Source organism: Anser brachyrhynchus, assembly GCF_964034855.1.
Source record: "Anser brachyrhynchus genome assembly, chromosome: 5".
Taxonomy (NCBI): domain Eukaryota; kingdom Metazoa; phylum Chordata; class Aves; order Anseriformes; family Anatidae; genus Anser; species Anser brachyrhynchus.
In genome coordinates, this window is record NC_137699.1 from 51,992,199 (window position 1) to 52,008,895 (window position 16,697).

The 16,697-nt window shown below is 38.9% G+C and overlaps 1 protein-coding gene across 1 annotated transcript in view; it reads left to right on the plus strand.

The window, feature by feature from the left end:
* Window positions 1-4,381: 4,381 nt before the first annotated feature.
* LOC308195981 (uncharacterized protein) overlaps window positions 4,382-16,697 on the plus strand; it is a 140,150-nt gene continuing 127,834 nt past the window's right edge. The window contains exons 1-2 of the mRNA XM_080594320.1: window positions 4,382-4,682; window positions 15,689-15,747. Coding sequence (XP_080450446.1) covers window positions 4,624-4,682; window positions 15,689-15,747 — 118 coding nt within the window. The 5' untranslated portion in view covers window positions 4,382-4,623. The remainder of the gene's footprint in view (window positions 4,683-15,688; window positions 15,748-16,697) is intronic.

A 16,697-nucleotide genomic window follows, 5' to 3' on the forward strand; every position in this document is an offset into this window, starting at 1 on the left:
TTCTTAAAATCCAGCAATTTTCAAATATTTATGAAAATTTAGGAATTCTGGTCTGAGTTTATACTTAAAGTATATCTCAAACACATACAATAAACATAAAATAGAGAAGAATTCATCACAGATAACTATGATTCGTTGTCTCAAGCAATTTTCTCTCCTTGAAATTTCCAAATCAAAGGTAGACAATGGCACTATGACTGAACCACAGAATTTCTTAGCATCAGAGTAAATTGGCTTTACAGCATGAGGAAGGTTTTCCTGTAATGACATTAGTCTAGGGAATAAACAAAGGATTAATATTCCGGGCTCTGATTTTCAAAATTGCTCTCAACATTGACCTGTTTCTGCTTCAGCCTATGCTGAAGTAGACTATCACGAGCACTTCTGGATAGTTCATTTTCCACCGGCTATTATCACTGCATTCAGCCAAAAGAAAAGTCAAAACAGTGTCGACTGTATTAGTAATCAGATAAACAGAAAACCACAGAAATCATTCATCTTCATTGTAGTCGTGGCCATGTGTTTCCTAATGGCTGTTTTTTTTGAGCCTGTAGCACGGGTAGAGTTTATCTGGACTGACCCAGGAGATGGTGATGATCTGATGTTGGCCTCAGGCTGGCAAATTGTCTGTTGATTTGACCATGAAAGGAAATAGGGTCCATGAAATCTAAAGGAATCAACCTGTTCTGCAGCTCAGGCTTTACAACTAGTATAATCTCACACCAAGTTTTCACTTCTGTAACTTTCTCTGTTTTCCTTTAGAGGAAACTAGGGCACTGATTTAGGTCTTTCTCTCTTATCTCATCAGCTGTCTTCATGAAACCAGTAGGAATATCATTTCTGAGATTTTTAGCCCTCAAGTTCAAATTGGCTAATGGTTCAGTCTTTTGTTGGAGTGAAAGGAAAGGGGAGAGAAAAAAAAAAAGATGGAGAGACAGACAAAACAGTTGCATAAAGCTTATTTCCATAGAAAGCCAAGTTAAACTGTCTTTATCTGTAGGAATTGCAAGGCCTAGTTATGTAACTCTTCATCTTATTTGAAGAGGTGATAAACTGTTCCTAATTAAGCATTCAGCTACAGTCCCATTAAAAGACTTTTTTCCTTCCCTCCAGCAGCTCTATAATAAATAAAAATTAAAATGTTAAAACTGAAAAAAAAAACAAAACACTGACAAACCTATAAAAATCTCTGTGCTTTCACATTTCTAGGGTTAAGACTTACTGACAACCAGAGTATTTTGTGAAAATTGTGATTAAATTGAGTAAGTGCTTTTTAAGATTAGAAGACTTAAAATAGCTTAATTTAAGGAAAAAAATAAAAATTGCAAAATCTATTGTTCCTTTTTATCTATCTCTCTGTTCAACAGAATCGTACAATACCAGAGTCTGAAACATAAGTAGATTTCAATATTGTCTGTGCAAGAGTCACTTTTAGGGAGAAGGAGTAGTGAAATGTTTGAGAAATATCTCTATTTGAAAAAAACAACAACAACAAAAAAGAAAAAAAAGACTGATTTCTCTACCTGTGAATGTGCCCCAGAAAACAAAATACTTTCTTCACCAAGCACTGAATTGCACTGGGGTGTTTCTGAAATCTTTTTCTAAAGCTCTTGCCTATCATCAATCCTCCCTACCCCCAGAAAAAAAAAAAAAAAAAAGCCATTTTCTAGGCAGAATCTAGAGGAATTAGAGGGCAGTCATTTCCTGACAAGGTGGCGGAGCAGGGTAGGGAACCCAGATCTCTGTGTCCTTCTCACTTGGCTGCTTCTGTTGGCACCAGCTAAGGAAGCTGAATTGCCCGTATGATTTTCTGCAGACTGTGTGCACTGCAATAGCCAAAACTTATGAATGTTCTTACTTTACAGTGTCTTGCTATGCTTTGTGAAAGACGTGGTGAGTGGGTTCTTGTTAGTAATCGGGGATCCTGTGTTTCGTTTTGCAGCAGTCATTAGCTGTGACTTCCACCCAGGTGAGATGCTGATTTCCATGTGGTACAGTGCTGCTGTGATTTATTAGCTTTCACCTACTCTTGCCTTAGTAATGGGAAAATTAAGCCCTTATGTGTTCTCACATGATATTTTCTTCTGTTCACATTATGCCTTTTCCACTATCTCAATTTAATTTGCCTTGACTTATATTAAGGTTTTCTTCCAAAAGCCCTTTCCTATAGACCACAGCAATGAATTCAGCGTGAGGAAGGCTAGACGTCATCTTTTCACTCAGAGAAATAGATCACAGAAAAGGAAGCCTTTAAAATGCTACTATCCATCTCTTCACCTGATTAGTATATAAAGAACATAGTACAAGAGTAAGGGCTGAAGAGTTAATCTCTTACATTAATCTCCCCCATTACATTATATTAAATAATCTCTTCCTCAAATGACTATACAATGCAGCACTACTAGTAAAATTAAATTTCACATTGGGATTTTTTAAGTATTGTAACCCTTAAATAATTTTCTTCATTTAACTCCATCACAAAATTGCATCCCAAACACTATAAAGACATCTGCTCTGAAACTTCCTCAAACTGGTGGGGTTGGCGGCTCTCGTTACAGCCAAAACATTCAACAAAAAGATTCCTCAGTTTTCTCTCATCACACACAATTATGAGTTTTGACTTCAAATACTTATACTCACATAATTACAGTATTCTGAAAAGATGTCCTAAATATATATGATTCCCAGCTTGACTGAGACTTCAAGCAAATTCTCTTGTCTGGGTGCTTGGTAAAGGAAAACTAAATTAGTGAGAGTACAATACAGCAAGTTACAGTGTTTAGATACAATAACCAAAAATAAAGTCAATTTAATCTTCCAAAGTAGGACAGCTTTTCTGTGTATTCGTCACTATGGAGACTTAACAGTTGATTCCAACTTGCATTTTAATAGCAGACTTACATAACTGTGAGTCCTGGTGTGGTACTGCTGAGTGCATTCAGGCTGGAATTACTAGTTAGACAGATCCTGCTTAGCCTTCTAGTTAAAACATGCTAGTAGTTTACATGTGTGCATGACAGTTGTTAATAACTGTCTTTATAATCACCGTTGGATTTCTCTTTTCTTTCTCGCTCAACATTATCTAAAACAGAAAAATGATGTTAGTGGTCAAGGCTGGGAATTAAAAATCAACATTCCTGATTTTTATTTTTATCTCTAGCTAGTTTTGCCTATGAGGATGCACAGATATTTTTGCACCATATTCAAGAATTGCTTAAATAAATACTCTTTGTTTATTTGTTTGTTTGCCTATTTATTTATTGGTAGAAAATGTATTTTGCTTGATGTCTCTAGAAATATTTGTGAAGGAAAAGATTCTTAGAAGTCTGTAAGAGATTGCTGAGTGCTCGAAACTGGAAAAGTATGGCAGACATTTTTTGTTTGAAAAAACATTTAGTTTTGGTAGTATTTTTTGCACATGCCCTCTTCATTCCTAGATGCTTGCTTTGTAACTGATTTTAGTTGTTGCATAACTTGAGGCAAATTGTTTGCTTTAAATTGCCTGTGCCTTAGTTTCCCCAGTTGGTAAGTGATTCAGAAAAATCATCTACTCCCAGGGTGTTCGGAGGCTTAATTAAGTGTTTATAAAGTACTTTAGGACTTTTGCATGAAAAGCATTATGGATGTGTAATATGGCATTATTATTAATGTATATTGCAGATTATTTTTATCTCTGGCAATTTTCCATTACTTTAGAAAATTAGTCTAATCTAAAATATTGGCCAAATAGACAGAATTGCTGCAATTCCTTTTGTAAAAGTTCAGTGATGGAGTCATGTTGACTTTTATCTTCAACAATCTTCCCTTACAGTCTCCCAGAGACACAGAACTTGAGCTCTGCTTCTAATTGTTGGCTTCAGGCTAAAACTTTTGATCACTTTATTTCTGCTACTTTCTGTCAAACTCACTGAATGAAAAGGCTTGATAACATTTTATAATGTCTAGTTCTTTATTTTGGGGAATACGAAAGATGAATTTGACCTTCTGAATTTTTAGTCTAAACTTTGGTAACAGGGAGCATCCTCATTCTTGTTTTCATTCATATTAATACTGCATCTATCTCTCTTGCCCTGTAAAAAGCTATTAATATTGTTCTATTAACCTCCTTCTAAGTAATAATGACCTTTCCCCTGAAAATGCAATTATTGGACTTTTTTCCCATAATAAATCTCATTTATTAGAAAGTTTGGCCTTGTGCACTTTGTTCTCTGCCATTTCCTTAAAAAAAATCATGCTTTATTTTCAAATAAGTACATTATTTTTATTCAGAAAAATATTCTATAATGCATTCATTTGGTCATAATTTGAGAGGAGGTGATGGCTTCTTGGTTCAGCTGTGTCTCTGCCTTTAGAAAGAAAAAGGCTGAAATGACAGTGCTCTGTATTTCTCCATTGCTGGACTGTGGTCTGGCTGTTTGCAACTGTGACATCCTGTAGTCTGGAAAGAATTGCCAGCCAAGTCAGCCTGCCTCTTGCCAAGGTCCAGACCAAATGTTCTCTGCTTGGCTAGACAGAGCTCCTATTCCCTTTCTGCAGTCAGTGGCGAGGGGCTGCCTGACCAGTGTTGTCTACTTTGCCATTAGCTGCTGCAAGGAGGAATGAGGAGAAACCACAGAATCATTAATGCTAGGTATCTCCTGTGGCAATGGGAACAGCAAACTTCTCGGGAGACAGAATGGGAGGTAAGGGAAAAGCTCATCTTTCATTCCTGCCCTTCGAGCTGGTGGCTCTGTCAAGGGAGATGACAAACGTTCCTGTATCCTAAAGGGAAAGAAAGCATCTCTCACATCCTCATTGAAGCAATAGCTGTAGCAGAGGGGTGTTTCTTTACTCCGGTAAAACAATACTTAAAAACTGTGTATAAGAGCAACATTATTGTTCTGGTTCTCCTCCTCTCCCTTCCCCTCCCTTTCCTTCTTGGAGGAGTTTCCAGTAGCCTGAGGTCAGAGAGGGAAGGAAGGTTGTGGCAATCTCCTTTTCTTGGCCATTTTCTTTCCCAATTATAAAGAATACTTAAAGAAAAAATGTGAAAATCCATACTGGTTTTCCTTCCTATGTAGGTAGGCAAAACATTTATAACTACTTGTAGGGAAGGATAGTTTTGTAGTTATAGATTAGACTATAGTCTAGACTGCAAATGGGAAGAACTGGATTCAGAGACTCAGTGTCTCTTTTTTACTTTTTTTATCTTTTTTTTTTTTTTCTGGTGAGCACAGGCAAAAAAAGATTATTGTTACTATTTTTTTTTCTTTCACTGGACCCATCATATTAGAAAATCAGTTTCTTAAACTGTGGACTGAAATAGAGGCAACAGTTACAGACTGTGCATTAGAAATTAGAAAGCAAGGCTCAATTTTTTGAGGATTCCTTAAGAGTGATGGAAACTGTGTCAAATTTGTAACGTGGAAAAAGACAATGTCCCTTCATGTATTCTCTCCACCCATCTCCCAGCTTAACCAGACATGCTACCAGGAATGTTAACACTAGTAACTTCAAGCAGTACAAATGGGACTTTGTACCATGTAAGTAGGAAGACAGGAGCTATACCATATGCACAATTTTAAGATGAAGAATTATTTTCTAAACTTTGTTTTTCTAACATTTGCTTGAACTGCACACTTCAGAAAACCACATCTTCTTTACACTTCCTGGCTCTGTGACTCATCAAAATGAGTTGTGTTAGTCACATCAAATGATGTGTTTCATAGAATAAGACAGGAAAAGCAGCACATTGAGTCATTGTCATAGGGAGAGTGGCTGCCAAGCCACTATCAGACAACATAGGGAAAAGCAAGCATATTAAATGACCAGGGTCACAGAAACACAGCCCAGTGACAGGAAATCGTTTACAATCAGGTGAATGTGAGCCTTCTCATCTTTTCAGCCTGTTTTTCAAGGAAGTGAGACACGTGCTATCATGATGTTTACCTGTCAGCTTCTGTTCCCCACTAACTTTGTAAGCCGCTGGCCGCTCTCAATCAAATTTGTCAAAGTGCTAGGGGGTCTTAAAAATATGAAGTTCTTATGCATTTTGTAGGGGTTGTTTCTTTTATCAGGCAGGCCTCTGATAGGCCTGTCTTCTGCTCCCTCACTGGCTGCCCCAGCAGTGGCTGTGTGGCCCAGCCCAGCACAGGGCACCCTGCTTGCTTCCCCTGTTCCAGATGGAGCTGGGGCTGCCACAAGGCTGGGTGATCCTAAAGGATGTGGGAGGGGTTGTGGAAGAATGAGGTGGCAATAAAGACCTTCTGCAGTGTGACGTAAAAGACCCTGTGATGACACATGCTGGCAGAAAGGGTTGTGGATATAGAGGATTACTACATATATATATATATATTACAATATAGGGAATTGTAATATATACATTTATATCACTATAAAACAGGATTCGCTTTTGCTGCTGTGCACAGAGTAACTTGTACGTATGACAGGACTCTGTGCTAGTTATTTTTTTGCCAGCTTTATTCCTAGTAAAACTCTTTCAGTTCCCCCTGGTTTCAATAAATTACTGTAGTTTAACTTACAACCTAATTTCTGCATGCTCAGGTCATGCTTCCCTCCTCTTTATCTAATGAGGATGTACCAAGCTGTAGCCCAATATGTAGTACTGAATTTGCAGTACTAGAGATACTTCAATTTTTACTTCAGTTCCCTTAGGAATGAAGGTTGATGCAACCGTACTATCTGTCTGTTGTCCCCAAAGTCAATTGAAAACAAGGCCCAATCTTGACAAAAAACTTGACTGAAGAGTCAAAGTCCCTATTTAAATTCCTGTAAATTTACTGAAAATGAGCATGAAAAAACAGTGTATGCTAATTATCCCTCAGTAACCAATTAGCAGACATGTACCGGCTAGCCAAACAGCTTGCTTACAGTTCCAGACTCGCTACAGCAATAACTGTCTTTGCTTGTTGGGGGTTACGCAGGGTGGGGGGAGAATAGGGCTGATAGGTGAACTGGGGTTATTGCGACGGGAAATAAAGGAAATAGGATAAACGCTTATAAGACATTGGGGGTTCTTCTGATGAAACAACCTTTTTAAAAATCTTTAACAATATTTTTTCATGAATATTTTAAAATTTGTGAAGGATAAAAACTATGACAAAAGTTATCACAGTGCTGTTCTCTTATGCTCTATTTTTCTTTACAGGCTGACTCGTCTTACCTGAAATGTGGGAGCCTCGAGGAGAAAGGATAGCTCACACCTCCTCTGATGGCTATAAGGAATAATTTTGAGTACAAATGGCTTAAAGATTCTGTAGAAGCATGTGAGGAGGGGAAAAAGTAATGAGCACTCATACGCTCCCTGAAGAAAGGTTGTACCCATGTTTGTTTTGTGAGTGAGCTCACAGGTTGGGAGGACCCTGGTTATCTGAGTGTGAAAGTGGTGAGAAGAGAGTGCTGGTATCCATGACATAGTCCAAAGGTGCTTTTCCAGTAGCCTAACTGGGGGTGTCAAGTACCCCGAATTCATGGGAGAGGAAACATCCTTTATCTTATGCTAGTATGCTTCTGCCATAATTCATCTATTTTTTTTTTTAAATTAACTTAAAAACACACAGAAGAAAATATACAAGATCTCTGTGACTCTCAGCCTCTCATTTTTTATTTATTTATCCATTTATGGGGAAGAAGAAGGGACTATTAACTCATGCTTTTTAAATATCCAGAGTTGTCGGTACTGTGACTGGGTTCTCTTGCCTTTTCTTTAGATACTGCTGTATGTCAGTGGGATTAGCAATGCAGTCTTTGGAACAGTGATGTTCTCTGAAACACTTTCAGTTGGTACAGCTGGCTGTTTTTTCTCCTGGGTCTAATTTCGTTTGAGGTTTTGGTTGTCTCTGGTTTTGGAAAGTCAGCCTGTGATTCCAGGAAGACTCTGATTTTCAGTAATTTTCAAGAGAGCAGGCTTAATCAGGTTTGGTATTGCCCCATTCTGACACATACATATGTGAGTACACATCTGCAGCACTGACTTCAGAATGCTTCCCAAACTGCTTGCTGTGTCTGCAAACCCTAGAAATGGTGCTCCCTGTGAATTTTTGTATCCAATTTGTATAAAAATAAATGATAGTTACTCCAAATACTTCTCTGTTACAACTCGTCCTCTGATGTGCTGCAGTAATGTCATTTAGTAAGTGCTTTGGAGGAAAACTCCTCCTCCCAACAAATTTTTGACTGTCTTCTAGTATTGAGCAATTCCACACAAAACTCTGTCCATCCGCTTTAAATATAATTCTTATTTTCAGCAGAACACGCCTGCACCATGTCTTTCTTACTGTACATCCTAGCACAGTTACTGCCCCCGGTTGGAAAAGATTACTTCAGTAACTGTGGATATGTGCAATGTGATAAACCTCCTTACACTTGCTCCTGCTTGGGCTGAAGACTGTGGTCTGAGTACTTCTCTGGGAACCTCAAACTCAGAGAGTTATAGCAGTGAACAGAGAATGTCTTCCTGTACTTAAAAGAAAAAAATGAGTTGACAGAGCCACTGTTACAGGCTGAGAATCAGTTCTTCACGGCTCAGAAGTGAAAGAGAGAGATGAAACCAAAGCCTCCTCCAGCATATCTCATCCTAACTCTCTTCTCCCTTCTCAGTACCAAACTGTATTGTCTTAATCTGGAAATGTGATTTATATGTGAAATATCTCGTGGGTGGCAGAGGTGGGGAGCAAAGCTGTACAAAGCTCCCCAGAGCTGCTGACCGAGGTAAATAGTGTGTCATAACACATTTATCAAATAATAGTGGAAACCGTATAAAACATATAGGAGAGGGAGGGGGGAAACCCGTTCCCCTCTGGGAAGTTACTGAATATTTCAGCCAGTTTATAAAAGTATGTGTGCATGTGTTTGGGAGGGGGGAGGTTTTCCTAGCTTCACCTCTGCAAATAAATCATTGTCCTAGGATGTCTGAACAGACAAGGGAAATGGATGAGCGCATTATGGATCAAGGAGGTGGTATTTCTGCCTTGGTTAGTTTGAGGGAGACCACCCAAGCACTGTGGGACTACTATGAGACTGTAAGTTGTGCCTATAGAGTTCTGAAAGGCTCAGGCTGCAGCCTTTGACATGGTGGGAGGGTGGGGAATAAAATAAAAGAAAACTAATATTTCTCAAATAGCAGGCATGACTAGTCAATTATCTGAACTGGCTTTGTTGCTAATACTTTTTTTTTTTTTTTGGCTTTGACAAGGTTGCCAGTGTAGATAAAAAGACAAAAAGAAAAGAAAAAAAAATACAAAGTTGTAATAGTGATGCCATTTTGGAAACACATTGATATTTAGATGCAATTCCAAAAAAAAATAATATATATATATATAAATAATATATTATGTATTTTTTTCACTGTTTGCCACTAGTGACTTTGAGAAGTCAAAGTCTGATCGTCTCATTGACATTGAGCAGAATCTTGTATCGTAAGTTGTCCACTGAAATCAGTGGGAACTGCTTATGGAAAGAGGAAACCATTCCTCGTGACAAGCTCACCTTTTAACACCAGTCGGGGAACCTGTGACCACAGAGGGGTGATGCTGGTGTTTTGTAGATGCTCTGCCTTCCATAACCCATGTCTCTGCAGGGTGTTGGCTGTGTCCCTGCCGATGGTCTTTGGGGTGACGTGGGAGGCTGGGATGCTGAGCACATGCCATCATTAAAGTGCCTGTATCACATTTCTCAGGAATGGAGATGTTAACTCCCCATATTCAGGCCAGGTTTCAGTTTCAGCATTTATCCTGTGCCTACATAAATCTCCCCTGAAGTTTTGATTTGATACAGTGCTGTTCATTTGGTGCCTTAAACTGTACTGTGCAATGCTGCTGCCTGCACTGCTGAACACCTGCTCCGCTTCACCTCAAAAATCACTGAGTTTGGCTTGTGAGACAAGAGATATTTTATTTTTATTTCTATTTTTTTCCCAGTGGTAAGGACTCAAGTGGAGCTGTAAGTCTCCCTGGGCAGGTGCAGAACAATTGGTGCTTGTGCTGGAGAACAAGGCTGCAAGAGACTGGGAAGAATCCTTCTCCGCCCAAGGGCTTTGGGCACCCAAGGAAGGGATCCACAGCTTGTACTATAAACTGTGGGCTGTAGTTGCAGCTGTGATTTCTGCAGGAGATTTGCAGCCAATGGATCTGCCCCTGCTGTGTTCCCAGCCTGCTTAAAGCAACCCACTATGTTCCCAGCATGTCCCTGTAAAAAGCATTGCACATCAGTCAGGCTGGAGGCTATCTGGGGGCTGCTCCGTGGCTCTATCCATTTGTGCAGACTGTCCACGGCTTGGCTGCTGGTGGAGAGAAACTTCCTTGTCTCAGGTCCATTTCTGGAGGTAAATGTTGTGTTGTATGTGGCTCTAGGTGCTCAGCTACTGCAGTGACTAGAGCTCAGTGAAAAAGTTGCCAATAAAGAGCTAAATAAATGCCAGATATTACCACTGAAGTATAAGGAAAATTTTGGGGTGTCAGAAATTTTATATAGGGACTTATTACTGGATACATATGAATGGTACCGTAAGATTTCTACTGCTGGTATCTGTACTCTGGGGCCAATTACGCCTATTCCTTTATGGGCTGGGAGAAAGGACAGCAAGGAGAGCTGCCCTTAAAGGCAGCCTGCAAAGCAGCCGGGTGGCGTATATATAGGGAGGAGCACAGAGCTGAGGAGGGTCTGCGACTCTGTGAATACTTTTAACCTCTCTGGTCCCTCGTGGACAGGTTTTTCCAGCAAGAGGCCCTTAGCGGAGCCTTCTTGCTATATTTTTCCTTGCACTTTGCAGTTCCTTAGCTCTCTGTGGTGTAAGGCAATGCATGCCTGACAATCCTGCACTTAAATTAATATGTAAGAAACGTAGTATTAAAAAAGGGCCAGAAAAGACTGATTTGTTGTTGAAAGTGTTGTTTAATGCATAATCATTGAAAAGACTCTTCTACACAGAGAAGAAGACAGGTTTCCTTGACATAAAGAATAGGCCTCGATCCCATAATTATTTTGGCAGGTGCTTAATTCCCAAAGTGTGAGTTATCCTATGAAATTCAATGCACACAGTGAGACAAAGGAGTGGGAAGGGAGGAGGAAGGGATTACAGATGTTGAGAGAAAGGCAAGAGGAGCTTGCTGAACAAATGGGACTGAAAGAGGGATTGAAGGAGGAGAGGAAGGGCGATTGGCGGATAAGAATAGGAAGGCAATTCAGATCTGATGTTGAATCAGCATTTGCTGACATGAATGTGACACTAATGGAAAGGATTTGGGAGAAGAACAGTTATAAGCTAATAGATTTGTTCTCTTCAAAACATTCTGCATGCAGGTAATAACATGTATAGACTTTGTTTGTAATAACTTAAAGTGACATCTTTTGGTTTCAAAGAGAATTCATGGTCAGAAACAAGGAATGCCACGCTCACCTGTTTTCCTTCGTCTTTTCTTCCTTCTTGAAATTTATTTCTGGAAGTCATTAAAATTCAGATCCCATCATTTGTAACAAATGATGTGAAGTGTTAGGTACAGTACTTGGAGTATATGTTTGTTGAAATGAAGGAAGAGATTCTTCCAACACTTTGGGATTTTATGAATGATTTACATCTGGTGCTAAAGTTCATAAATGAAACGTGGGAGAACCAGATGCTTCATTTCTTGACTGCATCGTGTCTGCACATACTGATGGTGAATTGAAAACAGGAATGTCTCATAAATCAAGAAAATCTATTTTTGTACTCTTGATTTCTATTCCGAACATCCATATAACACCCAAACAAATGTGGTAAAATTGGTTCCTTGAGAAACCCTTTATGTTTAGTAACAGTGTGGACATGTTAATAAAAAAAAAAAAAAGAGAGAGAGAGAGGAAAAAAAAAAAGCAAGGGAACCAATCTTGAGAATAAAAAAATGCTCAGAATAAGGAACTGTTCTTAGATATCTGCAAAGAAGGCAGCAAACAGAAACACCGAATGGGACTGTTAGGCAAATTCTGGCATTTGTACAAAGAGCTGAGGTGTGTAATATGGAAAGAATAGGGTGACATTTCACAACTTTTGGGGGGAGGGAGGGGAAGAAATTGAAAGCTAAATTGTTCCTTTTGTTACTGGCATGATAGCTGGAGGCAGAATCTGTCCCATAGTTTGAACAAGGAGACTGATGCTCACTAGCAGAGATTTGCAGAGGACTGAGTGAAATTCAGATTTAAAAAAAAAAAAATCATCAGCGTTTTGGAATGATGCTCTTTGTCTGCTTTCCTTTATCACTGACATCTATTGGCCTAAGAACCGTACATAGGTTGTTATTGTACTTTGGCGTTGCCAGATTTTTTGCAAAAAGGCTTTTAAGTATCATTTATTGAATTATAATGAAAGAATGAATGAAAGTCTGTGTGCCTATTTGCTTTTTAATAGAACTAATAGATTCAAGTTAGCCCTACCCTACCCCCTTCCAAGAAAATAAATAAAATAAAAAATTCCTTGATATTATAATATGTATTTATTGACACATTTCAATTTATTATTCTACAGTTCCAAAAGTACCTGTGAGAAATGGCAGGGTATCAATAAGTTTGATTGAGCAATTTGTGCAGAAAAAGGTTACCAAATAGCAGCTGATGCGTGGTGGCTGCCCGTGTGCGTCCTCTTGGCATCCAACAAGCAGCCGGCAATCGGAGTGGGCTCAGCCCCCAGCACAGGTGATTGAGGTGAGATTGCCTCACCTTGTGTTTGCTGTGGGGGGATATTGAGCATGCAGGCAGTTCCTGCAGCTCAGCAGAAACTTGATATCTTGTGGTATCTTGTTTGTGTGTCTAAGCCACGGATGTGCATGCCTTGCTAGTTCTGTTAACAATTGAAAACAAATGTTTATTTAAATTTATTTACACATCCCACACACAGATTGAGTGTAGGTGTGCTGGCAGAAGTGAGACTTTAGGAAGGATTTCATAAAGGTGAAGGAAATGGCTTAGCAGCCAGGTTTCAAGGAGACTCCCCAAATGCAAGGAGCAACATGAGACTGCGGAGGCATTTGCGATGGTATCGAGGTAGGCGCTGCTGGCAGAGCAGGTGGAGTTTGTGAGGCAGAGGAGCTGACCTCAGTTTCAGAGGTAGGTAGACAGATTGTATAAACATGCACTAGCCTGTGTATCTGCTACTCCAGTGTTTCTCTCGTGGAAGTTTTGCCTTTTATTTCGATAAGAACAAGAGCAAACCTTCGGGGGTGGTGGTGGTGGTGGTGGTGGTGGTGGTGGGTAGGGAAATATTCCTCCACTATACGCTGGGCATTGCACCCCCTCACAGACTGAGATGAAGTTACTAAAAGTGGAAGATCTGTTCTGTACTCCTCTTGGTTACCTTCCTGCTCAAAATATGTCCCTAACTAATACAATTTGCTATATGTCATAAAACACAAAGGAAAGCACTTTTCACGCCAAATATCAGAAAAGTGCTCTCTTTTCTCAACTGTAGAAGTAACAGAAATGATGTGTTCATTTTAAATTCCATTCATGTAGGCCCTAATAAAAGCTATTATAAAATACAATTGTGTGGAGACAAAAAGAGAGATAATATCACTATAGCTCAATATAAAATTTAAGTAATTAAGACATGAAAACTATTACACAATTTACTATGAATGCAACATGAATAATAAAATGTTTAACTATTTCACTTCTGTGTTTTTTTTTTTTTTTTGATGTTTGAGTTTGGAATATTGCTGAAGATCTAAATTCCACATTACTTCAGAAGATGAGCATGACTGAAAAGTAAGCTAGCTGTGTTTTCCAAGTAAGTCATGTATTTTTAGATGTTGATATAAATATGGAACTTTGCCACATAATGGATTCTACATGAACAATGTCAGTTTCAGGTGATTTTGATGGTAGCTGTAAATAAAACAGGACTTACTGAATGAGCTGTGGAAGTATTTCAGCAGTGCAAGCTAAGCAGGTGCATAATAGTTATGAAATTGTGTAGACAGACTGATGGATCTCAAGATTAAAATAAAAGCATCCATAAGGATACTGGAAGTAAAATATTTTTAAAGCAGGAGTTGTTTAAGCTCTATGTTTTGCTTTTACATGATCCAGCACTGCATCCTCTTCTCTGGTGGGCTTCAGCAACCCTACTGGTAAATGGTTGAGAGAAAAGCTTAGTCCAGTCTTTCTCTAGTTGAGTGAATATGATAATTCAGTATCTTTAGTACACACTTTATTTTCTTGCATGCTGACATACGCATGACAGTCACAGGCGTGTACTGGCACTGCCTAGTAACACATAGCAACATCTGCTCTATGATCCAGCACATTTTTTTCACTTCATTCCAATCTGATTGTGTATGTTTGTTTTCCTGCTCAAATTTGTGGCAAACAATTTGCTTCAGACTGTGTCCAGGCTCTCAATGGAATAGCGTTCTCCTGAATTGCAGGCACTGATAGCTCATGTTGGTGGTTCAGTAGGTGGCACTCTTCCCCTTAGATCAGTCCAAGCCGGTGTCCCAGGTGTTACACGGTACATGAAGCAGTAGGCCTGCAGGAAGCTAGACTACAGACCCACAACTCACACTGCTGGGGTGTCAGGGATTAACATTTGCCATTGCCCAGATTGGATTGTGTCCTCCACTGGATGCAGTTTGTGTGGTTTGTGTAGCATCCTTGGCTGCCATAGCAGGATTCTGCATACCTGCCTCATGCAGCGGTTGGAAGTGTGGACTGTCCTCTTCATCTGGGCAACACTGACCTTCAGGCTACAGTTCCACCCAAAGACAGAAAATAAAGATATAGGGGTATGGAAACAAAGCCGAAAGGTCAGTAAGACACAACTCTGATGTCCAGCATGTTTTTTAAGCTGATGCTTTCAAAAGAAATCTTACTGATCTTGCTTGGTAAATTTGAGAGGAGCTTGTTTGCTAGGCCTTCAGAAGGTGACAATTTGCAGTTCCATTTAAAGTAATTTTGTAGTTCACAGAGCTTCAGCAGACAGGTTCCAAATGTCTCAAGCTGGGCACCTTTGTTTATGAAGTGCTAGTCTTCATTTCTCTGTGCCTTAATGTTTTGTCTGTAAAATGGAATGGCAAAGGTTTTCACGTCTTACTATATGCCTGTAAGCCACAATATGTAAATGGTTGTGATGGTCTTGATTAAAAAAAAAATAAAAATTGAATTGAGCATTGTGTTTATACTTCTTTTTATGATGAAGAAGCTCATTATGAAGACTACCTCCTGGACACTTTGTGTGTGTGTATATATACATATACACGTACACACACGCATATATAGTGCATCCGTAAGTGAAGCAGTGACAAATGACAGGCTCCAATTTTGGCCTACAAGATTTTTATTTTCTTTGTATTTATTCTGTACATCACCATTTCTTCTTACAATTGATAAATAATTTAATAACTTTTTATAAATCACTTGGCTACTTACACACATTAAGATCAATCATTGAAACAACTTAGAAGTAGATAATACACAGGTTAAAGCTCAGCATAGACTTTATAGAGAAGAGTTGCAGGTTTATGGTTCCTTACTCTCCCCAGTAACTCATCCCATATGTAGTTTAATATTTGAGATATAAATTATTCATGAATAGTTTTTAGCAATCAGTGAATTAGCCACTTGCAATTAAAAAAAAAATTGACCTCCTCTTCTTGCATTTAATCTGACTAAAGTCAGTGCCATCGCTGCGTGATTGGAACTCATCTATTTTTATCTGCTGCAGGAGCTGTTTGATCCAAAGTGGGCAAAACCACCTTAGAAACATGAGAAAAAAAAGAAAAGGTAAGTCATGGGTATAGATGATAAGACCAAGACTTGACCCGTTGTGTGAACTACATTAATTCCACACACTCTATGCTTGCTAAAAAAAAAAAAAATTAAGAAAAAAAATGGCCCTTCATTCATGGCAAGCTTTAGAGAACTCTGCATAGGAAGAGAGTACAGGTCATACAAAATACAAGCAATACTTTTGAAAAGCTATGAGAACTATCTAGAAAGCCAGATCATACTGACCAAATGGTCTGATGCCTCTTTTTTGGAAAAACAATGTCATTTTACAGTAGACAACTCTTTTGCCCCTTTACCAAATAAGGCCTGAAAGAAACAGTTTACTTCTAGCCTTTGACTTAAATTAAAAACACTCTTTGAAGATGTTTGTAAGGAATTAACATTAGATCCTGCCAAATATCATGCTCTCCATTTTGCCAAGACTGCTTTGCCTCACTGCCTCATGGTCTTTTTCATCAGGCCCAAACTGCTGACAGAATATCACTCTAATAGGAAAAGACATCAGTTGGAACAGTTATTAATATAGAAAAAGACCATGTTAGAAAAGGGTTAGCCATCTAAATGGCCAAGTTCAACAAGACTTTATTAGGGTTGCATTATCTTCCTCCCTGGAGCACATGTGAATTTATGAAGCTTAGAAGGAGGCTAATTTAGCCTTATGCATACCTTTTTTTCACTTGGTCATTTTTTTTTTTTTTTAAGGCAGTTGTAACATCTTTATCTACAATAGCTTTGATTTCTTCTTATCTTCATAGCTACTATACAATAAATACATACTTATTCACACATACCACATTGTGGAAAAGACATGTTAGTAAGAAAAGGCAGCTTTAGATGGGGTTGGGAGGTCACCCCAGACAGTAGTGAATAGAGATTAGGAATGTCTCACTCAGTGAGACATCAAAAGGTGTTATTTAGAGAGCAAGAAGAACACAAGAAGTTAG